At 41.4% G+C, this 25087-nt stretch overlaps 1 protein-coding gene across 1 annotated transcript in view; it reads left to right on the top strand.

Moving 5' to 3' along the window:
- The first annotated feature begins 6884 nt into the window (after positions 1-6884).
- Positions 6885-25087, top strand: part of CDHR3 (cadherin related family member 3) — a 40092-nt gene continuing 21889 nt past the window's right edge. Inside the window, 8 exon segments of the mRNA XM_005148439.3 lie at positions 6885-6930; positions 10198-10400; positions 14471-14639; positions 17046-17131; positions 19032-19126; positions 19232-19336; positions 22886-23034; positions 24364-24553. Of these exon segments, the coding sequence (XP_005148496.3) occupies positions 6885-6930; positions 10198-10400; positions 14471-14639; positions 17046-17131; positions 19032-19126; positions 19232-19336; positions 22886-23034; positions 24364-24553 (1043 nt within the window).

The raw sequence follows: 25087 nt of genomic DNA, 5'->3' as shown, positions 1-25087 counted from the left end.
TTTCACCTCTGAACGACTGTGAACGGGGTCTCTCCTCCAAAGCACTATGACTCAGTTCCTACAACACACTGTCATTTTTTCAAGGAGAAAATGTACCATTTTCGATAACAAGCTTGGCAAAGACACTGACTAAAATGGTGTCCCTGGCACAGAATGTCCCCTTTTTTTAGTATGCTTTGTAACCATTGCCCACATGAATTAAATGGCTCTTTTCTGTTTAGACAGCTGGATTTCTGTGTGGCACTAGATGGCAATATTCCCTCAGCTCCAGCAATGGTCAGGGGAGCCATACACAGCAAAGGGACACATTCTGACCTTGTTTCCTTGTTATCACCCATGTAGCTGTTCTTATAACAGCCAGGTTTTATGTGACTGAGGTCAATCTGGGCTGCAGGGTTTTTTTCTCTTTGTGCATTCACCCGGCCTTTACAGCTTTACAGTTCTCTGTCAAAACATTTGTTGGACAGTTCACTTACTGTATGGGATCTTCTCCGTCAGTAAGAAAACCCTTGTGGTCTCACGCTGTTCCCTGGTGTTGATGTTCAAATCCACAGGCAAGAAGTATCTATATATGGAGTATTGCACTGGTTTCCTGCTGCCTTGTGCCTCTTAATGTGGTTGGAGACTCATTCAAGTCATTACTCAGATAAAATGTTGTGTCATTTCTAAGTGGCTTATTTTTCTTCACTCATGTTTGCTCTCAGATAAAATAAGCGCAACCTAAACTCAGCAACTGTAAAAAAGGGATTCTGTGTCTGTACCCAGATGAATATGGTCCTATCCCTGTGTCATATTTCTAAAGGCTTTCTCTAGTCACAGATCTTACAGGCAGCAAGGAGCAGAGCTAGCAATGACTATTGCATCTTTCTCCTTCATGTTTCTGTCCTCATGTCCTCACATGGCTGAGTAAATCGTGGTACTACTGTGTTGGGTGTTGCTAAGCATGAGAGTGGAGCAGAAATAAAAATGATACATCAAATCCTCAGGCAGTATCAAGCTGAGGATTTGATGTATCATTTGATGTATCTGATCTGTGGTCATGGCAGGACTAAGACTGCACCCTGTGGTTACCATCAGTCAGCTGATGGGCAGTCATTTAATGGGGGCAGCAGCTTATAGGAACACTGGAAGCACAGAACCCTGAGCAGTCATCTTGCAGTTATTTAAGGTCCTGCATTAAAAAGTATTGCCCTCTTTCAGTCCAACAGCCAGACTGCAGCTTATGCTGTGAAACAAACAAGGAAGAGAGAAATATTCCTCCTTACTCCCTTACACACAGCTGCTAGATGCCAGATACAGCTACAGAGGAGGGCAGAAGCCACATTTTCCCCAGGGGAAGCCTATACCTAGGAGGTATATGCAGTACTTGTGCTCACTGGCTTTGCTTTGCCATGCCAGTACCTGGAGGAGAATGTCCTCTTCCAGCTATGTTAGGCTACAGACTGCTGAGGAGAAATGAGTCAATTCAGCACCCTTTGGGACTTGAGGCAAAGCTCACTGGAGCCCTGGAGCAATGAGACAGAAACTCTCCACCTCCAAGTGAAACTCCATCGCCTGAGCCCTCATTCTGTGCTCAGCCATGCTCTTTTCTGCTAATTGCATATTTTTTGTTTTGTTTTGTTTTCCCAAAGTAAACAGAAAATGATTTATTTGCACTAAAATTCAAGGTTGCATTTGCAAAGTATAATCAAATCCCTTTTGCTGATAAAATAGGTAAGATACAGTATGTTTCGTGATGCAAAGGTCTGTTTAAGTTATTCTTGGTGATACATTACTTGACTAAGTGAAGTGCATCACACTATGTACATAGAAACCTTGGAGTTTCTGTACCTATATTTGCCCAGAGCATTCTTTCTTGTTGCATTTGCATCATTTGCTACTTCACATCTTTGTTTATATATTTACCAATCAGCTCAGGTGGCCCAGCAATTACAATAACAGACAAACTTGTAATATGCTGTATCACGAGGTACAAAGTATAGCCACATGGATTCAGGCTCTGATCCAATATCCAGTAAACTTAGAAAAAGGTCTTCATTGACCTCAACACCTTTTTCACTGAATCTTTACTTGCACTAAAACATTTTGGAAGACAAATCACACAATTGAAATTCAAGCAGCGTACATGACTGGTGTGAACAAGTGACAATTTCTCACAGGTACTGAATGTTCTACACCACCACACATTTTTGGTCTTGTACCACAACGCACAAAGTAGTTGCTGATAACATCTACTTTTGCTCAGGTGAATGAATATTGAAGCTTGTGTTTCACTGACTTCCATGTTGTGTTAATGCAGAAGAAAATGTAATATTTTTTAAGCAGCACAAGAACTTCTCAAAGAGAAAAACATTTGGCAACAATGTGCTGTTTACAGTCATGATGCCTTACAGTCATCAGGATTGAGACTGATAGTGGGACCAAGAACTTTGGTTCTTCTGGACTTCCTGTGTGGTCTTGGAGAAATCGCTTGACCCTTTGCATGGAGGATTGAAGTACACCTGGAGCCTTCTTGAACCTATGTCCGTGTAATCATCTGTGTGCCTCAATCCACATTTGTCAAGGTGGAGTGGAGAGAATGGGAAGGATCAGAACAATCTCCTCAATGCCTCACATACTCCCAGTCCTTCTAAAATAAGTGCTCAGACTCTTTGTGGCAAAAGACAGACTCCCAGGATTCCTTCTTTGCTGGAAAATGTTTTCATCCCTTGGGTGTATAACTGCTTTAGCAATAGGAGAACTTTTTTTTCAGCACTGACAAAAGCATTGTTTTGAGGCTTCTGTATGAACTTACCCAGATTTTAAACTGTTCTTTTCTTAAACCTCGATCCCACCAAAAGTTCCTGGTGGTAATGGAATCACTTTGTGTTAACAGACACCTCAAGTTAATTATTAGGAGGAGACTGATGAGTGTATGTATCCACAATTTGATGACAGAAAATAGATGCCCCAGGTATCTGTCTGTGATTATTTTTGTATAATTGTGTGGGTTACTAACCTTGCTAAACTGGGATCTCTTTGGGTGAGATTAAGGTAGCCTGGGTAGTACTCATGACTTTTAGTTTGCTCTTGTCACTCATAAATGGTAGAGAGGAAGCTTTTAGCAGAGAAATGTAATGAAATGGTGCATAAGTTTTTGGTGTAGGATGCTAAGGTACTGTTTTAATATTTTAGGAAAGGTTACCAAAGCAGTGAATGGAGAATCTGTAGTGTTTAAAAGAGAAAGGAGATTAAAATAAAACCTGGCAGTCTAGGTAATTTAATTAATGAAATAATTATAAGAAATAGTCTTGAACTGACATTGTATCAGGTGTGTGAAAATTCTCCTTATGTGCTCAATTTTTGGTGAGTAATTACCATAGTTAGAGCAAACTGTCTCCTTCCTGTGAGTTGGCTAAGCGGAAGAGAGCCACTGCTCTGGCTGAAATTGCCATTAATGGGAAAATTATGTCTTGAACCTCTGATGCGTTTGAAAAGTGAGAGAACATTTCTTTCCTGTTGACAGACTGGATATCAATTGAGAGTTAAATTCATAGAAAAAGGATTAATGTCCTGAACCTGCACATTTTGTTATGTAAGTAGACTAGTTCTCTGAGGCTGGCAAAATATCTCACTTTTCTGAGGACAGGCAATTGCAAGCTTGCACATCAAGTTCTCTTCTGTCCCACCTGATACCCCTCTCTTCCCATGTTCTTTTTCTCTGCTTTCAGCCTAAGACCAGTGCAGTCTCTTGCAGTTCAATATATTGGTCTTTCCACTGGAACCAAGTTTCTAATTTCCTGAAAGATGTAGTGTCTTCCTCACATTCTCCATTTTACCTGGTAATCCAGAAGACATTATTCAGGAGTACATTTTTTTCTGTACTGCTCTAAAGTACCCAGATCTCAAATCATCTTGAAAGCCAGTAATGATTAAACACCAGTTTGTTCCTTGATCTTTATCATTTACTTCAATTACATTTTCTTCCCTCTGCTTTGCCTGCAAACTGCCTGGTTTTATTCTCGCTTGTGCTGCCCTGACCTCTCTTCGTCTTGCTACTTTATATTCCCAGGAATCTCATTCCTGACCGTCATGCAGCAGCAGATCTACTGTTGCCACCTCACCAGGGAACTTTTGCCTTGCTTGCCTTTTCCTACCTCATCTGTTCCTAGCCAGCTCCATATTTGATAATATGCATGTATTTATTTCTATTTAATTTTCAATCTGTTTGGGCTCTCCTTTAATTATGGTTGCTTTTTCACTTTCTTCCTTACAAGCTGGCAGGATGAATCAGAGAATCACAGAAATCCACTCAGCAGAGAAATGTAAGAAAAGAAGGATCTAAGGGAGGTACTGAGACATACTGGCAGTGACTGAAGGAAGAAGGAGCCAGAGCCCCTCATGACACTGCATCCCTTTGAGCTGCCCTTTGCACTCTCTTCCCTCACTGTGTGCTACACTTGACTCTCCCCATGTTTCCCTGGACACCTCTACAATCTCTTCTCACAACATGCTTGAACCACGAAGCTTAACAGAGTATACCTGAAAGCCCTCGAGACATATTTAGAGAGAAAATAGAAAATAACTACTTTATGGGTATTCACTTAGCACCTGAAACAATTACCTGTTTCACTTCCAGGTGAAGCTGGGGAAAGGCTGGCATTTCAAGCTCATATTCAAGCACATATTCCGTATGCTTTTGCCATCCCTGTCTCCTATATTGCTTTATAGTGTCTCTATCACATGATGTGCAGAGGAAAGCCTGATTTACTTATATGGACGCTGAACTCTTGCTGAAAATATATCTGTGTAGGTTCTCAGATGAAGGAAGAACAACAACAACAAGTTGGAAAACACATTTTATAGGAACCACCTCCCCCTCCCCCTGAACATAATACCACCAAAACCAACTCCCCCAAAAAAACCCCAGACTAAGAAGTTAGAGAAAGAAAATAAAGGACAAAACCTGTGACCTCTGAGTTGTGGAAAAGGCCTAGCTATTGAGAGCATAGCATGGAAGCAGCCCTATCACTATAGCTAGATACTGAACAAATTTATGCATATATCTGAAAGACTGGCTACTTTAAAACCTAGCCCAGCTGTTTCTATTGCTCTTTCAAGATTAAAAGAAACAGCAGCATCTAGATTGTACTTTGCAACTAAAAGGAGGGAATAAAGCTAGCAGCAGTTTTACAGTGTTCTAATTATTAGTAGAAAATCACAAGCTTACTGTACTAGCCTAGTTCATGTCTGTGAACAAAGACCTCATCTTTGTGAGATGTCCAATCAGATCGAAATCTTCATTGTAGAAAAGGAAATGCATAGGAAGGGGTGGACAATGATCTGGTAGGCAAAGGGACAGGCTAGATTTCTTGCAAATATAAATACATTTACGTTAATATCTTACCAGCATAACTGTGTCATTTGAAGGTGAGGTTTTCCATGTAGATTTTTTTTTTGTTACTAACAGAAAGTCTAGGCACACTTTTCCTGGGGCAATGGAAGACCAACTTCTTCAATACTGCAGGTTTATGCAACGTGTGCTCCTAGATGATATAGTGGGAACACGTTCACTTTGAACCAGGCTTCATCTGGACCTGACAAGACCCTAGAAGCACTTTAAAACAGATGGAGATCAACCATCAAATGACTGTGTCTTATGGTTCCCTAAGCCAGTATCAGATATGTAGGTATGGCTCTGTTCCAATCAGTCGATTTTACTGATGCATCTTTTCCAGTTTCATTGTATCAGCAGAATCCTCCGGGGCACATTTATACAACAGTTTAAGGTGAGCATGCAGCAAGCATAGGCAATGCCTGTCCCAGTATTAAACTAGCTGTTCATGTTCAACATATTCAATGAACATGCTCATACTACATAAAACACAGGAGCATGGGGCAGAGCTTTCTGAACGAATGTCAGCTTTCACTGGGACAGCCATAGTGTCATGCAGAACCATAAAGGGATGCTAGCTTAGCTCACAAATTAGTATGACTTCCCCAAAGCTGTGTTGAAGCTGAATCTCTAAATTCTACCTCTTAGCAGAGCTCTCCAGTTTGTGTGGAAGTGCTCGAGGATCAACTAAATGAATCCCTGATCATCTGATCTAATTAAGCCTGCTTTGAGCAGGGTGCTTGACTAGATGACCTCCAGAGGTCCCTTGCAACCCAAGTAATTCTATGAGTCAATGCTGATGCATCTATATTGCAGCCAGGTCCAGTTTTAGTGTCACCTCTGTACTATGCTCCGTGAAAAAATGCTAGGGTTGCCCTTAGATTAAAAACAAAAGAACCTGCATGGGTGTATTGTGGTCTAGCTAGCTAAATGCCTGATCTAAGGGTGCCAGTGCACTTTACATAGCTGTCCATGCTGTTCTGGAGACAGCTGCAGCAAAACTAACTTCATCATGTACATACACTGCAATCTCACCTCCAGATATGCTGTGTGTTGTCTGAGTAATTCTCTGGTAGCCAGAGAAATGAGAAAACTTCAGGTTCTTGATTTAAGTAGCAAAGCATGAGTATTTGATTCTGACATGTGAAAACAGCACCTAATTTGCCAGAGCGATGAAAGCAGCATGGTATTTTCAGATTTAGAACACGTTAGATTCTTTTCATAATGCTTCAAAAATATTATTGCAGTGAAAGGACTATTAATGATTGTTTTCCAAAGTGTTGCCCAGGACTGTGGATGGAGTGTCAGTAAGGAGCAGTTCTCTGACAAGCAAACAAGCTGAGGGTGTTTAGAAACTTCCTTAGAGACATGGGTCCTTTGTTTTGTTTTTTGCTCCACAGCATGACAAAGAGCAAGAATTTAGGTGGAGCTGATGTAACTTAGGGAAAATATACCATGATATTCCTTCAGTTTGCGTCCTGGGAATGTGAAGTACAGGGTCATAAGGACAATGAAGATCATGCTCCTTCTCTTCATCTTGCTGGGAGTAGTATCTGGTAAGAACATGTTTTCATTATGCTGCTAAAATTAGAACACTGTTGGCTGTTATTCTTTCTCTTGGGAGCTTTATAATGCATATTTAGGGATCAGACACAGACGGAAAAAATCAAGTAACAATTATTTCCTACTGAACTAGATTGAGCTCTGTGGTTACAGCAGTACAATAAAGAAGAAACTACAGCTCCTTGCTATGACACTTTGCTGGATGAGGCACTTGGTGTGCAATAGCTGCTGCTCAGTGTGACAGTGTTGGAGTAGGAAAGGAGGTCAGCTCTCCAGGAAACAATATCTAGTATTGATACTCCAATATTCTCTTTGGAAATATTAATAACATTTCTCTTTGATTGCATAAACCAAGCAAATGGGACCAAAGAGGCAAACACTTGTGGGAAATAGTAGGGTAATATCACCGTCTTTGCCCAGTGTAAAAACATGGGAGATTTGCCACTATGACTATGTGCACATTAGCAACTTAAAGCATATCATCCAACTGCAGTCTGGGTGGCTCATGGAACACTTGGTTTGCCTGTAGTAAGCTAGCTGCTCAGGTACAGTCGCTCAAGGTTCAGCTGTTAAGGAACTGAAAGATTTCTGCCAAGTCTCAGGAACTTCTCAGCATTTGGTGTTTTTCCTGGTGTCCCCAAAACTATGACCAGAACACTGCATGTGAACCTCAGCTTTCCTTTTTCTAGCCTGTATGTCTGTAGAGAGAGAAAAGCTTGAAGGTGTGACTTAAGCACAGTGTAAAGACTAACATCACAGACTTATACATATTTCCCAAAGCCAGCCTCATGCTTGCTTTCACTTGGATTCATCTTTTGTCAATGTTTGGGGCTGGTAATTCTGATAAATAATGTATTAAATTGCTTCAGGCATGTTTTGTTCTCCGGAGTAAGAAGGTAAACAAAGACATGCGGTATGGAAGGTGGACTTTTGTAAAATCAAGTGAAAAAACCCAAGCCATTTAGGTGCAGTACTGAAAATTTCAGTTAAAAGTACAGAGCAAGAAGAAAGAACTTGTGATTTAAAAAGACAAATCCTGAATAAACAGCCAATGAAATCTTTAGAGACAATATAAAATAACAACTCTTTCCACGTTTCTAAATGTTAAAAATTATTTAATTTATTTTAGGAATGGTTTCCATTAATGAGCTGTGGCTTGCTGAGGGAACTGGATATATCAGGTTCTGTCCACAAGAGATTATACTCAAAGTTCAGCTCCATTTATGGAAATATATCCCCAGAAGCCCCTCTCAGCCCAGTCTCTTCTGGATGGGCAATTTCTGTTTATGATGAAAACTCAATCCTTCACTGGGTCCTGCTTCCACTAACATAGATCAGTAACAGCTCAGCAGATCTCAGCCCTACTGGAGTATCACTGTGACCTGTTCAGATAAACTCTTACAGGCAGCTCCTGCCTCACACTCTCCCACATCTCACCTGTACCTTACTCTTCTGCAGAGAATCTCCAAGGCCTTTTGGCCAGGGTAATTCCATCCAGATGAGTGATCCATGGACCTGCTGTATCTAGAGTGTGGGAGCATGGGAACCTCCATGCAGCTCCGGGGAAGAACCTCAGCTCTGCCTTTTACCTGTGTGAGGAAGTGGTCTTCCCACACGCAAACTCTCCCATCATACCCTAGTATGTTCCCACAGCCCCTGTTCCCTCCTTCTCCTTCCCACAATGCAGGAGAACTAGAGGTGTCTGATGGATTCATGCTGCTCTAAGAAGTGCTCCAGGAAACCCTGCAAGTACCTCCTGGGGTGGGATACAGGAAGAAGGGAGACCATGTGGCTTCACGCTTTTCTTGTGGACTCATCTACTGTGATTAGTTTTGATTCTCATGTAGTAAAGGCACAGGGATCCTAAGTCTTCTGTGATCCTATGGGGAAAAGTTATTTAAGAGGCCAGTAAGAGGAGCAATGTCTATCACACAAAGGCCATACATGGGCTATCCCTAAAATGCTCCCAAATTTTCCTAGTGATGCAGGGAAAAAAAGATTTTTTGATAGTTTGGGGGAAAAGTCACTAAGACTTCTTCTAATGTCATTGGAAAGCATTGGACCTGAACTGTCCCATTCCAAATTAAAAAGCCTGCTTCCATTTCCGGAATAGCCTTCTTGGTAGCTGATGAGGGCCACTCTTCCCCAGCTGCACCATAGGAAGAGAAAGGAGATGGTTCAGCCCCACACCACAGAAGTGCTGCAAAGCAGCAGATTTCCCCTCTGCATTATGTTCCCAAGCTCCAGGCTGAGCCTGAGCATCCAGGCGGAAACCTGCTGCAGTCCTGATGGCCGTAGATTAGCTTCCATAGCAGCTTTTTACCTTGTGGCTGTCCAGCAAAAGGGTACTTTGCTACAGTAACTGCTAGTGTATAGGCAGCCTGGCCAGGCCCTTTGGTGAGCAGCGTCTGCCTCCCTCTTAGCACACAGTGTGTGGGAAGTTTGACTGAACACAGCCATCTTTCTTAGCAAGCACTTTGGACAAGCCAATGAAGCCCTGCCAAGCAGCAGTCGGCCCTGTCACAGTCTCATGTTGAGGTACATTGTCAGTTTATGTGTATGAGGTTACTAAGATGTTGTTTCAGGACATGCCCTAAAAGCTGTCCTGATCTATGTTTTATAGACACTCAAAGCACCACAAGCCTTTGTTAAAATAACAAAACCCAGAAGCTCAGTGACAGAGGAAGCAAAGATTTTGGTCTGGGAGTCCAAAGGTCTGATTGAGAAGCAGGAGCTCAGCTGTTGGATGCCACAGCAGCCTGTGCTGCTTCCAGGCAGTTTTGAACCATAGGGTGCTTTTCTGGGCCTGCATCTCCTCCAAGGGCTAGCAGCTGCTCTTCCTTGCTCAGAGTAGTCTGTGTAATTCACAAAAGATTGCTTCTTTACCATGAGGGTCTGTGTGATTCAAGGTGCTTTTTGAAGTGATGGAGGCACAGAGGCAGCAATTAGCACAGGGGGTGAAATGAAACAACAGAAACATGTTCAGTTTCTTTGCTTCTACATAAAGGCATATGTGAAGGCAAACAATGCAGTAAGAATATTACTTTAACAACAGCCACTCTAGATGACAAGAGTACAGTACCAAATTAGAGAAAAGATTGATTCTTTTGCCATTAGCACTGTATTTACTACTGCGCAATGCCACCATTCAGAGAATCATGCTATTTTGTGCTCAGTAATGGCAGCTCTTGGCACAAGCTGTGTGCTCCTGCTAGCCCAAGGTTCCCAGAAGTAATTTTACATTCGTTTTCATCTTGCAGGAAGAAGAACCCAGTTGCTTCAGAGCTTGCCTGCAAAAACTACTGTTGAAGAAAATGCAGCAGCTGGTGTTACGGTTTATACCTTCAATGTGACTCTTTCTCCATTGTCTTCTAAAGATGTTGCAGTACCCCCTACCATACTAAATTCAAATCCATTTGCAGGGGCTTTTGTTATCGAACCAAAAGGAAATCTTGAATACAGGGTGAGTTTTACATTTAGCTTGAGCTATGTTCAGTCATGTAGGCTGATTGTTCCTGAATTACTGAGCACTGACAGTGCACAGTGTCTCATTGTTTAATCAGAAAAGAGTTGCAAATGCAGACTGTAGTAGTATTTGGACATGTTGCAATAGATACTACAATTTAACAGCAGTAGTGATTATAACTTTTAATTGCATCTAGTAAAAAACATCTATCATAATAGTCCCATTTATTCTGTGATAGAAAAAAAGAAGTTATATTTTTGGAAAATAATAGGTGAAGAAGGTTATATACAACCCGATGTTTTGGGGATTTGTACATAGCTTTTCAACTTAATTTATATGAAGTCATTGTGAAGTTAAAGTAGCTTAGTTAAACCACATGCATCTTCTGTTTGGCCACTCTCACCTAGAATTAGAATGAATTTGACTCACTTCCAAAACAAAGTAAGCTGAGTCAGATCAAAGTCATATTTAATTCTGGACAAAAGCTGTGACACACAAGGTAGTTATCTCAAGAAGTTATCACACTTCCACACATCTGTGATCTGTTTCTGTCTATGGTGTGCTTTTGTCCTATGGAAAAGGCAAAGCAATTTCTATTACTTAACACTCTTTTTCATTGCTAGATACATTAGAAAGTGTTACACTTGTCACTGGCAATGAGTGTTCAGATGCACAGTAACTTGTCATCCCATTGTAACTTGCTTCTGTGTCTGAGCCTGAACAGTAACACTGAAGACTGTCTTTAAAAGATATGCATACATACTGAGTACAGTCTTGAAAAGTCAATTTGAATACATTTTTCTGGGTGCTTCCCAGGAAGTTCAGGTTTCACAGAACTGATACCAGGGCATTTTTCTCATTCACTTTGCTGATGTTTCTGGGAACGAAAATGGGGAAAGTAAGCCCGTGAGCCCAGGTGATGTAGGCTCATTAATTCACCCTGTCTGTGGGGAGCTGCTGCTGTTCCCATGCTGCTACCTCCCAGCATGCACAAACCTCTGCTGGCTCTTTAGCTGCTCCACAGCCAGATTGGTGAAATGCTCAAAAAACCTCTCCAAAAAGCCCTCTTTCACCTGTGAAGTATGGGATGTGGCTGCACAAACACCTGAACTGGATCAGTTGAAGGGATGTAACAGGCAGAAGGAGATGTATACATCCCTTGAGATGTCTGTGCTGCCAGAGAATTCATAATGTGGGACTCCCTTCCTAAGTTGTATTTTGGCATTTTGAATTAAAGCTACCCCTTCTGCTGCAAAACATAGACCTTTTTTATACCTGCTTGCTCCTGTCCCATGCCATCTCTGCAGCACAAACATTTTATGTTGCTGCTTATTGAGTGGGACTGAGAAATTAATCTGGATGAAAAATAACCCTGCAAATAGATTAAAAGTCTCATCTTGATTTTTATTGTGGCAGGATGATGAGAGATTCTCGTTCTAGCACAGTGCAGAGTGTGGCACAAGAATGAAAATGAATGGCCAAGAAAGGTATAAGCTGGAGACTGCTTCTTCCAAAGTACCAGTTGATACTCATTTCATACTACTACCCCATTACTAGCATGGCCTGTGAGGCTTTGTATGTTTTGCTGAACTGTAGATTTTTACAGGGTTTCCTAACTTACTCAAAAAAAAGAACAAAGAGGTTGGTCCAGTTTGTATCAGTCACGAGAAAAACATAAAGAAAGCTACGCACAGATTCTGCAAGTTAGCAGTGAGTATTCTTAGTTCATTCATTTGATAAGCATTGCTACTTCTAACTATTTATGCTATGTTGTAGCAGAGCTGTACGATATTTTGCAAAAGAGATGTGATCCAAAATAATTAAATCTTTGCTAAGATACAGAAAAAGGCAGTTTTTAATGTATGAATTATGGAGTTTGCAGATTATCTAAGTACCTGTTAGCACAGGCTGTTCTGTATTTATGAAGCTACATTTACTCCTGTTGCAGCAAGCCAAAGCAGTATCACATTTCTTGATAAGTTTTGAGGTTGCTGAGAAACTCTGTTTCTGAGATCCGAGCCCCAGTCATTTCTCCTCACCTTACTTTTATTTGAAGAATCCCATGGGCAGAAAATGTGTTGAGTACATGAAAATGTATTGCTGCCTGAAACTATTTTGATGCTGTTAGCGGTGCTCTCTCTGCATCCTGGGAGTGAAGTGGGGAGCAATGAAATTCTTGGGTGGAATGATGGGTAGACGGTTATGCGGTGACTCTAGACCCCTTTTCATGAACTCTGCAGCTATTTTAGTGTGTACAGTACTGCCTTTACCAGTAAGTATTGTTCCTACCTGGAGGAGAGGTGAACTGTGGGTCATGGCCTACCCCAGCGGCAAGCTGTTCTCAAGAGCAACCTAGAAAAAGACCATCTAGATTCACAACTTCACTTGCAAGATCTCTATAAAGGAGGGTGGAAGATGTCTTTTTAGGCAGTCTGTCTGTACTTACAATGACAGTGAAAATACTTGGCTGTGAACTGAAGAGGTAATCCCCAGAGCATATGATTTCTGCTTAGAATTGGACAGTTTCTCATGTTGAATTCATTACATCTGTTTACTGTATTTAAACCTGCAGTAAACATTCATATAACCTTCTTACTGGTGTTACAAGATTTTGTAGAATGTTTTTTTTCTGAGCTAGCATCACTTTTATGGGAAACTTCTGTACAATACAGGAGAGAGAAGACCATCCAGCACACAGTTGCTTTCTCCTGCAGTATTGTAACAGAAAGATCCACAAGGTTCCAGAAAGCAGCTGTTTCACATACCAGAAGGCATAAAACTTTTGTTCTTCTGTTCACTCTCCTCCAACTGTCTTAGTTAATTGGCTTTATTTCGGCTTCTGTGTTCTAACTGTGCTGATACCACTTTTGTAATTTTCCTCTGGCCAAAGCATCTCATCTAAAATCAAGAATTTGTTTCATTGTTCTTCTTCATCCTCTCTAGGCTCCTCCATTCTGCAGTATGCTGAATACACTGACACGCTCCTTGTCTCACACACTTGTGAGCCCCAACTCTTCTGCTCCAGTTTGACAGCACCCCACTAAGTGTGTTTAAGCTTCACAGTTTTTTAGCTACACAGCAAACTTAACGTTCACCTTTCCCTTTCTTGTCCAAGAAAACAAAGTTCTTGATTCTTTATTACTTCAGCACTGAAGATTGAGGCATATAACTTTCAGCATCCTGCTGTTGCTCTGGACACATCCTAAACCCCAAAAAGAAACCACTTAATGTTTTTCATGGAATGTCAGTCTCATGCTTGTACATATTTTGTGTTAAGAGGCAATATGCAGAGCTGGAAGCCTCTGAAAAGCAAAACCAAAACCCCAAAGCAAATGTTTGCCTTATCAATCTTGCAAAACTTAAGGCCTATGTTATTTTTTTAACTAGTTCAACATTTTCACCAAACAGTTCTAGTCCCTCTCTCATGCAATATGCTCATGCGTGTCCCTGTCATGTATATTCCTCTCTCATACAGTGTGCTCATGCAGCTGTCTTCTTCCTGTGGTTTCCTGCAAGTCTTCTCCCAGACAAAGCTTATACAAGGAAGGGGTTGGTACCTGCTAGCCTAGGTCTCCTGCCCCCACACACCTTATTGCAAGTAAAAATTCTTCCCCCTTGTGCTTCTGACTCACAGAAGTAGCGAAGCTGCTTTTGTGTCCTGCAGGGCTTCCTCCCAGTTTTCAGTCTTACACTTAAAGCACCTTGACTGCTCCTTGAGCTTGGTGTCAAAAGGTGAAGACTTGACACAGACAAGAACCTGCAAGATGTAGTCCTGACCTGGAAGACAGAGAGTTGCGTGTAAGGCAGGAGACAGCTCCTTCCAGGCTGTCTCCACTTCAGACTGTCCCTCACACAAGAGGTAACTCCTGAAGCCACAACGTTTTGGTCTTTCCACTTTGTTTTTCTCGCAATTATGCCATGATAAGAACTGTGCCGGCAAGCAGAAGATGGACTAAAATGCTCACTGCCTACTGATGTAAAGTGTCATTTCACTTGCATTCACTCACACAGACTGTAACTTACATCTCTTGCACCATATGCTAGTAACTTTTTTTGTTTCTTTCCAGGTTGTTACCACTGGAAACCCTGTCCTGGATTATGAAACCATGCCAAACAGATTTGATTTACAGATTTTTGTGAAAGACACAACTGGGAGAACTGATCTTAAGATACTGACTGTCCAAGTAACAGATAAAAATGAAAGTCCCATATTTCACGGAAATATGGCAATTCAAAGTAAGATAATGGTGGTATTTTAAAAGAACAGTACTTGAAAAAATGATATTAGATTAAAAAACCTATAGCTGTGTACAGTGCCTGTAGCTAAAGTGGTCTAAGCATTTTTCTTTAGGAAAACAAGGGAGGGAGAAGACACTGTTTTTATCAGAGTCTTATTTTACATGAACATTTGGTATGCTTTGTCTCTGAAAATTCCCTTTTAGTTTTCTTAAAGCTTTGACCAAAAATTATTTAGCCATTTTGAAGTACCTGAATAATTAAAAAAATATAAATTAATATGAATAAATACATATTTATTTTTTATGAGACTACCTAATTAGAGGTATGAATGGGAACTTGATGTTTGGTGGGATATAACCATTGAGTAGGGGTACATGTTTCAGTAGTTAGTTGAAAACTGTACTTATTTGGAGAAGAAAGATAAATTTAAATAAGTGTACAATTGTATACATTTGTATCTTGCATTTGCACCTGCACAGAGAAATTAAGTGGAAAACTGATTTGAAGAATGTAATCTCAGAGACCATGATCCATGGTGGTTCAGCTGGCAAAAGGTAGAGTTCTGCCTCCCGCATGGGGCAGCTGGTGTTAACCAGGCTTACTTTCAGACCATGCGCAAAGGTGCAATGGGGAGGAGTGTTCAGTAGCCTTAGGGATTAGGCTGGAGTCTCTGGACCCCAGCTGTCATCAGTACAGGCTTTGCGTGCCATGCAGTACCTTATGCCATCAATAGAAAGGATGGGGAATAACGGCCTCACTCTCTGAGCAGTCTTATCTCGTTCATTTGCTAATGAGAGGACCTGGAAAAATTGTACTGTGGGTGACAGAGTATAGTGATATATTCATTGTGTGTTCACAGAAAGAGAGAACAGTTCAGGTAGTGAGTAAAAATATGCTCTTACTATTTCATGAGGTACTGAGAGCCTCTTTGAAATCCTGATATTGTAACAGTGCTCTATGGAAAAGCATTCAATAATTTAATATTCATTTTTCTTAAAAATGTGAAAATACCAAACTGTGGTCTGCTCATGGTAGGTACTTGGAGCTGGCTGCTGGCCCCACATCTGGACCAACACAGCAGCAGTGTTGGGTAGGCTGCAACCTGCAGCCCTTGCGGTGTTCAGCAGTGCAGCGTGGCTGCAGTCCTAACTTCTGCCTACTGCAGAGGGCAGGGCTTGTCTGCCCAATGAGTTCAGATCAGGCCCACCCAAATTCATTTTCACCTCATGCCTCCTAAGCACATTGACATTTCTGCTTCCATATGATACTTAGTTTGTAAAGAAAACCATCTTCCCCTAGGGAAGAGGCTGTGTCATCTTCTCAATATAGCTGGTATCTTGCATATCATGGGTGCTGCTGAAATCTAATAATAATTAAATATGACACTTCAGGGGATCGGCACAGCATGAAACACGCTCTACATGGGAGCTTGTTACAAATAAGTGCATCAGCTTAACTCTCAGCTAGAGCTGCCATAAATTGGTGAGCACAGATGTCTGATCTGTCTAACTGTGTGGCTTTAGTTAACAGTACCAGCTACAATTAGACACTAATTGCACATTCGCTGGGTATGAAAAAGCATCTCCCTCTCATTAAACTTTATATTCATATTGTTGTCCTCTGGGAACAACTCATTACGCTGCCTTGGGATTCCCATTGCTCTGATGAGAAGCAGCAGTCAGCAGGGGTCACAGTGGAAATTAATAGTCCAGAAACAGCAGGTCCATCAGACACAAAAGGGCATAAAGCAAATGATGTGATCTAAAGATCTGTTGTTCTGTTAATCACTCAACCCAAGGAGAGAGAAGCCTGTAGCCAGTGGCCCAGTGTGGGATAGTCCAGCTGTGAGAATTCCTGGCATGGAAAGAAGCACACTTTGCACTGAATTAGTGTCCTTAATAAGGCAAAAATTTAAGTCAGTGCAGACCATCCATAATTCATTTACTTCACAGATGTAAAAGAAAAGCAGAAATGAAGAGGAAAGGCTCTGAGCTCTCCCAGTAAGGCACAGGGTGGACAGGGAGAGCATGAGGACCTGGCACAGGGCTATGTTCTCCACATCTGCATATAGTAAAGAAAGACACAGGTACAGCCTAAATGCATCATTTTACTCCATACCCTGTGAGCAGCTCAAGATGGGCGGTATGTGAAGATCAGTCTCTCTCCTGAAGGTACAATTTGTATTGCAACTTGTAGTGGTGATTTTTTGTTTATGGATGTGCAGTCAGTTTGTTTTTCTCTTTTGGGTGCTTGTGCTCTTTGTGATGATTTTGGAGTTACACTTGTGAAGTGAGAAGATGCAGCAGGCAGTAATACATATGGACAACTTCAGCATATCAGTAGTTTGCTGCTGTGTCCTTAATTCTTACGCAGCTAATACTGAGCGCACTTATATCCATGCAGCTGTAACGATCTACGTCTTGGAAGGAACACCTCCAGCACGCATTTACCAAGTTCAAGCAGCTGATCCTGAAAAGGCTGAACTCCAAGTAAGTTGTATTAAATTAAAAAAAAAAAACCAAACCCAGAAATGATACAATCCATTGTATCTGAAATCCTAATTGCCAGCATCTTTCAACAATTTCCTTCCTTATCAGGGAAACAGGAAAAGGTTTAGTCAAGAAAAAGAAAGCATTTTCAATAATAAACTAAGAAAACCCAGCCTTGATATTTGGGTTGTATTTTGAATTCTTAGCCTTCCAAAACTGAGGGACATTGAAGGCAGAGACTGATAGAATTAATCAGGGATACAGTAGAAATTGTGTCCCTTTTAGGAAAATGGCTTGCAAAACATTTCTTGTAGATGAGAGGAGTTAAAACAAGCAAAAATTTTAACCTGTATCACAGTGTAAATTCCTTTCAATAAGATAGTAAGGAAATCACTTTGAAGGCAAATGGATCTCAGCTTTTTTACAGTCCCAGAGCAAACTGTGACCTTCAGTTAAGAAAATGTGATAGCTGATATGAAAAAACTCCTGTTATCAGCAAAAAATTCTGGCTGTTTGCATACAGGGGAAAAGTAACTGCACTTGTCTAGGAATTGTGTTGTAGCTTTGCTTCATTTGCTTTGACTTGATGAAAGACAGCATTCTCAAGAACTGAAGCTGGGGATGCTACTTCAATGTGTAGCATTCAAGGAAGCAATTAGCTTGAAGTCCATCCTCAGGTTTTGTCCAGTCAAACCAGCAAGCCTGAGCTGGTGATGAGGGAAGCAGAGTCCTGGGTTTTAGCTCTGCTTTGTTTCTGAAAGCAATGGTAGTGAGTTCCACATGCCTTCTAAACCCTGAAGAATCTCAGGCATAGTAAGAAGCTGCAAATACAGAAGTGCTGGGCAAAAGGCAAAATAATAATCCAGAGAGGGAATTTAGAAAGGTCAACTGGCAAAAAAACCCCTTAAAATACTGTGATCAGCCAGCTGCTTTTAAAAAAGCAATTTCCATTGTATCTATCATTGTAGGAGGCAAATTGTTTCACTCTGTACCTCCTGTTTTTTCCCAAAAGGTAACACTAGAACAATTGCATACCCCGGACAGATCTGCTCAGTGGATTTTGCAGATTACTTGTATGATGCATGACCCTCTGGTGTTGCATACTTCAGACTTTGTGGGTATTATTAGCACTTGCCCTAGCAAAGGAAATGTCTTTGAGGGCGTATTAGTGATGGCCTAGCATGTGGAAAATAGTGAGGAGCATGTAATGAGTATGTGGTAGCTACCCTGGGGCCATGGAGAGCAGGGTGCTGCCTTTCTCCATACTGTGAATAGCTTTGGGGTGCTCAGCTCCCTCCCACCTCTGTACACTGGTGTGGTACCTGTTTGTGTGGTGCAATGCACAAAGCAGCTGCTGAGCAGCTTTGTTAACACCAGGCTATTATGAACACCCCTCAGCCACACACCCTCATGTACTCTATGAAAGCCCACTCCCCCTCCATGTTCTCTCCCAGCATCTGGACCTCCCAGACTTCATTGCCTCCCTCCAGAGCTCCTAAGTCCTGCAAATCCAGACTCACCTGTTCACTCCTTTGCGCATGTACTCTAACTGCCACCACAAGGCTGATTTTTGCCTAGGGCGCTGTGGCCCTGCTGGCTGGCTTCTATGTTAAATTCTTATTGCAAATCTGGAGTTCACAGAGGTAGAGAACAGTGTGGGCTTTAATGTACTTCAGTGTCTGTTGTTCCCCACTGGCTGGCAAGCAAAGCACGTATGACCAAGTTGGAGCTGCTTCAGCTCAGACAGTCAGGGCTCATGATGGCATCTATACATCAGCATGTTCCATTAAGCAAAGTTTGAGGCAAATGCTGTACTATAACTTGGCCTGACCTACAAGGCAAGGAATGAATGGAGTGATATTTAAAGACACAGACTAATGACTTGCTCTCTTCATTTCAGTATTCACTGCTCCCTGCATCAGTGCCATTCTCAGTCTTTGAGAATGGAGCCATTTTTTCCAGGAAAGAATTTGATTATGAGAAAGATCCATGTTGGTAAGAATGTATTTTATTCACATGGTCTATTAACTTAGAGTAGGCAAAGAAACATTTTCCTACGTAGCCACTGAATGATTCTTGTTTTGTTTTCTTATTTAACAGTTATTTTTTAAATATAACAGTGACAGATCCAGATAGACTCAACTCAACTAAAACAGTGCATATCAAGATAATTAACATCAACGATGAAATACCTTACTTTACCACGTGAGTGAAAAAGTTCTGTTGTACTCAAAATCTTGATTTTTTGCCAGCTCTACTGCTTTGGCATCAATGGGAGGGTGTAGCAAAAGGGCAAGTAAATATAACAACAAATTAGTACTGAAAACAGTATGTTAATGTTATTATTCCTGTTCTTTTACTGGAAAGCTTTGCCCTCATTTCCCTCTATTATTACATTTGTATTCTTAATAGCTTCAAGTTTTCCAGTCTCTGCCTTCATGCTAAGAACAGCCAATCAAGCTTGTTGTACCTGTTAGCATCTAGAGAGGTTAAAGCTATGCAAAGATCTTTGGACAAGTTTGGACAAGGCAATGAATTCTACTCTGTGTGAATATAATCTTACAGAATTTACCCCTCATGCAGATGTGCATTTCACCATAATGATGTTTATTCATGCAGAAATGTCTAGACATAAAAAGGTCTCACTTTTGATCTATCTTCCCCTTCTTCGCGGACTCACTTGTGAACAATCCCAGTGATCTTTGAAACACTGTCCTTTCTTACTGTGTCATAAGCAGGAAATTGTGTCATAACACACAAGTCAGAAATAGCTTTTGATGACTAATGGAGTTTTAGTTGGAATCAGGAAAATAGCAGAAAATTGGGGAAAATGGGAAAGAATATACCTATGCCACCAGCAGGCTGTTTTGTGGTGGAAAGCTCAGTGAACAATTGTTTTTGAAGCAGGAGCTTGGCAATTACAGTTGATCTGATTCTATTGTTGATTTATCTTTGCCACTTGCATGAGATACTGATTGGATTCAACACATTACAAGGTCCCGCTGAGATATTTATGATGGCTGCTCACCTGCCATCTATGCAGAGGAGAAGACAATGTAGCACCTGGGCCATGCCAAGAGGTTTTCAACCACTTGTTTGGAGCAATCTTCTAGGTGTTTTATGGAGCCAGAGCAATGCAGGGCTCCTGGGTGGAGACCAAAGAGCTGGACCTTACTGGGTAAAGAAGTGGAGAAGCTGAAGAAACAGAAGAATGAAATATTAGAAACAGATACAGATTTTTTGTTTTGTTGCTACTCATTTAATACTTGAACTTCATGTCTGCAATAATCAATAAGGTTAACAGCTCACTCTACATTACTGTACTGCTACAAGCAGGAGGAATCTTCTTTCCAGTGCCAAAATTTGCACATTGTGTTCTAGACTGATTATTTCCTCCAAATGTTGCCTTTTCTGCATATTTATCCTTATGTCTGGAACGCTAAATGAGTTCTTTTAAATATTTATCTACTTGTTCAAATTAGTGAGAGCTGCAGTGACTTGAGCATCCGTAACAGCTAAGGTCTAAGACTCAGATCTCATATGGCACAAATAAGCCCTGGTATTTGTTTAAATCTTCTTCCTTTTAGACTGACATTACAGACCAAAAAGAGCAGCTCACTTTGTAAAGAATTTTAGATTAAATTACACATCATGATCTATCCTCAGTATGCACATGTATGGCCTCTTCCCTGCTAAAATGTGGGCTGCATGCTGGGGCTGAATACTTTCTGACACTGTAATAATTAGTGCTGGAATAGGAGCTGGGGAAACTTGACAAGTTAGCAGACTTTCTTTATTTTCTCCTGATCAAAGCTGTCAAGAACAGAGTTTCAAAGGGTATTTTTAATTGTTCCCATAGTATATGCAAGCACATCTGTTTCTGGTGTTCACAACACTGCATTGGCATTCAGCCTTTTGAAATTCTGGCTGTTAAAATCAATGGAAAACTTGTGGAGTCAGGAAAACAAAGGAAAAGACAAGAAAACAAACATATGCTTCCTTTGCAGTTACACTGCAGCATCTAGAAGGTCTGCCTGAACCATCCTGTAAAAAGCCACTGGCAGGTGGTAGTCAGATGGATAACAGGACACAGCCCAGACATAGCTGTGTACGAAGAGGCCCCAGCTCCTCCCCAGCTGTACTAGTACTTGGTGCTACAGGGATGTGCTTGATAACATTCTACTTCTTCCAGAGAGATCTGGTGGGGACAGAACAATGGCCCATGCAGGGTGCAGGAGGACTGGTGGGGCTATGATGGTGGAGCTGTGGTGAGTTTGATGTCCAGAGAGAGGTCAGAGCTGTGGTCGCTGTGGGCATAGGGAATTCCCTACTTTGAGCCAAAACCAGTTAGAGCTGTCCTTCCCATATTCCCCAATGACCAGAGAGGTGTTTTGTGGTGGTATTTTTGGTAGCACTACTCTGGAAGCAACAGGAGACCAAGGAAGAAATCCAATGCCAAGAGTGAGTCAGAAGCTTAACAAAAACTGACACTGCAGCCTTCACAAACTCCTTATTTGCTTGTGGCTGTAACTAAGGTGTTTTTGCTGGGAAAACTCTATGTGGTCTCTCTCCTGTATGCTTTCTTCTTTTCATATGAGCTGACAAAACAGTTGAAGATACTTTGTCTTCTTAACTATTTTTAAAATTGCAAGTGGAGACCTGGAGACCAGGGATCTTCTGATCTGTCTCTGCAATTCCCTGATCTAATTGCTAAATCCCCCATGATGTTGGTTTCCAGAGGACGACCAAGGGCTCATGCTTTCCTATATTGGGAACTATAGACTAGTCAATTAGCTAAGTGTTGGCATAGGAAGTTCAAAACATGCAAAAAGGTTTCCGTCTTGAAACGTACTCCTAAAGCTTTTCTGAACCCTTTGATTTCTAGAAGTAGGAGATGTTTGTGTGTCTCTGTGTGTTTCAGCAGTATAAATCACCCTTCATGAATTCCTTGCACAATTTTTGTGTGCTTGCCCACACGTGCTTTTGCATGTGGTTCAAGTACCATAATTGCATACCTGAGTACCCATGTGAACATGCAACTGCAACTATTACAAGCAATCCTGCACAATTATCTGCCAGACTTTATCTGGACTATAAAAATCACTTAATTCATGGGAAATCTAGGAGCACTGGCATACCAAACAGCAGCAGTAAAGAATCATTTTCTCTATGTGAAATGAATCAGACAGACAGATGTTTCTGGGAGTTGGGAGCATGCTCATCTGTTGAGCGCCCTCATTAGTGCTCCTCCCTGCCTCCACCTACTGCAGGGGCAAATCAGCTTTTTGATAGTATTGTTCTCCTCAAAAAGCCTTCAGCATTCATTCCTAAAGATGATTTATTACATTACTGCCCCTATTTTTTGTTTTTCTCTTGCATAATGAAGGAATTAAAGCAAATGGGTTTACCAGCTGGTGGGTCAGTAGGGAGATGGACTGCATGACTTAACAGCCCCTTCTGTCTTCAGCTTCCATGATGCTGTCACAGTCAAACTGTTTATACTGTGAATAGGTTGCAGGGGAAGGACACTTGTGTGGCCATGTCATGCTTTATGACCACATACCAGTTCAGCTATTGCTACCCATCCAGCTGGCAGAAACAGCAACTGGGATATTTACCCTGACGTTCAAATAGCCATCTGAGCTTAGAGTGGCCATGGCTCTGCTGTTACAACTGGCTGCTCAGCTAGGTCTGTAATCAGCTGCACTTGCAAACACAGATGGGTGTTCTGATAAATTTTGTTTTATCTTGTAGAAAGCAAAGAATCTACAGGATTCCAGAGGAACAAAGCCCAGGCACTGTTGTTGCCAATGTAACAGCTAAAGATCCCGATGATGAAGGCTCTCCTAGCAGACTTTTCTACAGCATCCAGTCTTCTGAGAAATATTTCTCCATAAATCCATGTAAGACAAAAATGTGCCTTCTGACACCCCAAAAAACCATGGCCACTTTGGAGAAAAAGGTTTTGCCTTAGTTTTAAATTAACCTACTTTATTTTGTGGCTACCCCTAGAAATAAGAAGTAATCAGTATGTCCCTAGGATCAAATTCTTTGGTCAGCTGGCCAAGATTCAGTAAGATATCCTGAAAAAAGTAGACCAAAGGTGACTTCTTGACAAACATTGACTTACAGAGGGTGATGGTCCCTTCAATAGAAGTAAGATTAGCTGCTGCCTTTTTAATCTCTGAGAACTGCAGTGACCCTTCTGGGGCTCTTGAAACAGCTGCACATAGACCATAATGTCATCTCTCCTGCTTGAAATTTGCTCTAGTATTGACATGCACAAGTCTGCACTGCAGCTTAATTGCTTGATTCTTGACCCTACTTAGTAAGGCCATCCAAAAGGGTACTCTCTCTCATGCTTGTCCTATCTCCTTGTGTTCCCTGGGGTGCATACACCCATGTCCTGAGGGTTTTGCTCCAAGGCTGGCATTCAGTGACTGTTTTGCTCCTTGTCTGCTGTTGCTTTAGAGCTGCTTATCATAGCTGTAAGAGGTGACACACAGCACAGTACGTAAATGCTTTGGATTCCCTATGCCCTTTGATGATGTGTTTCCACCCTACCCCTTCAATTACACTTCAAAAGGTAGAAGATACATACGCTGCTTGTTTACCTCCTTTGTGCTTTGGAAATAGTATTGTGTTGTGCCATAAACATCTTCACTTTTTGAACAGAGGCTAACAGAAGTGAAAGAAAAAATTGAGTGAATGGCTGACCAGAGCACTTGATGCAAACTGTCACAGCTAAGAGCAGCTCTGTTGAGTAGATTTAGAGCTAAGAGCAGCTCTGTGAGTAGCTTTAGAGGTGCTGAAGGATGCTTGAATAATAACAGTAGAAAGAGAAGCAGTCTTTTTAGCTAGAAAGCAAGGACAGTATAGGCATTAGCAGCTCATTGTCTTTGATGGTCTGTGAGTGCACTCAATATTGACTTGCACTGCCTCTTTGAGAGAGTAAGGGGAATCTATAACTGCTTCCCAAGCCCTCTGCTGAGGCTACCTGTGACATGTTTTTGAGCAATGGGTATCTATCCATTAAAGTCTTATGCAGAACTTTCAGAGCCATTTTATACCATTTAAAAAAATAATTAAACCAGCCATGATCTGCACAGAATATAAGATCATTTATTCTTCTACCTGTCTGCTGAGTTATCCTGTTCTTTTGTACATACACCATGAGTGTTTGTTACTTCCTCCCATGGTGAACATCTAACTTCAGGCTGCTTTCTGCACAGCGACTGGAGTGCTGCAGGTGACTGGGAGAATTGACCGAGATGACCTTCCACTGCAGCTCCATCCTAACATCTCACTGAGAGTCCGGGTGGAGGACAGTCCCAGCGGTGGTCACGCCACAGAAATTGAAATCACTATCATTATTGACGATATCAATGACAACCCACCAGAATGCAATCCTTCTACCTTCAGGTATTGAGCCTCTTCATTGCTTTAGTGCTGACTTGTTGCCATGGATCAGTGCACAGTCTGGGGCACATCAGCTAGGGTTCCCACACCTACAGCTCAAATGGACATTCATCATTAGCCTTTAAAGGTTAGTGCTCACTCTAAGTGTCTTAGGGCTCAAAACTCGATTTCCTGACATGTTCAAACTGAACATTTGGACTAAAATTATCTGTGTATAGTCAGATCATTTATTTATCTTTCTTTCAGATACCTAAATCCTTAGGGTATCAGACCCATGTATTAGAACTACTTTTTTGACCTGTACATATCCAGGCTCCTCCTTTCTTTACCCTATGCTAAACTGTGGACAATCATTCACCAGGGAAAGCTTGCTAGTCAGTTCTGCAGTTTTATTTTAAACTTCCTGATCTTCTCTTCTAAATCCCTCCCTGTGACCTGCATTAGGTCTTCAGATCTCAGACCATGTCTTGATGTCCTCTGTGCAAGGTAACTTAGTCATGGACTTCACTATGACTGTGAATGCCCTTAGGCCTTTGT

This window comes from Melopsittacus undulatus, chromosome 5 (genome assembly GCF_012275295.1).
Source record: "Melopsittacus undulatus isolate bMelUnd1 chromosome 5, bMelUnd1.mat.Z, whole genome shotgun sequence".
Taxonomy (NCBI): Eukaryota; Metazoa; Chordata; class Aves; order Psittaciformes; family Psittaculidae; genus Melopsittacus; species Melopsittacus undulatus.
Note: the sequence above shows the minus strand (reverse complement) of the source record. Positions and strands in the feature narration are given on the sequence as shown.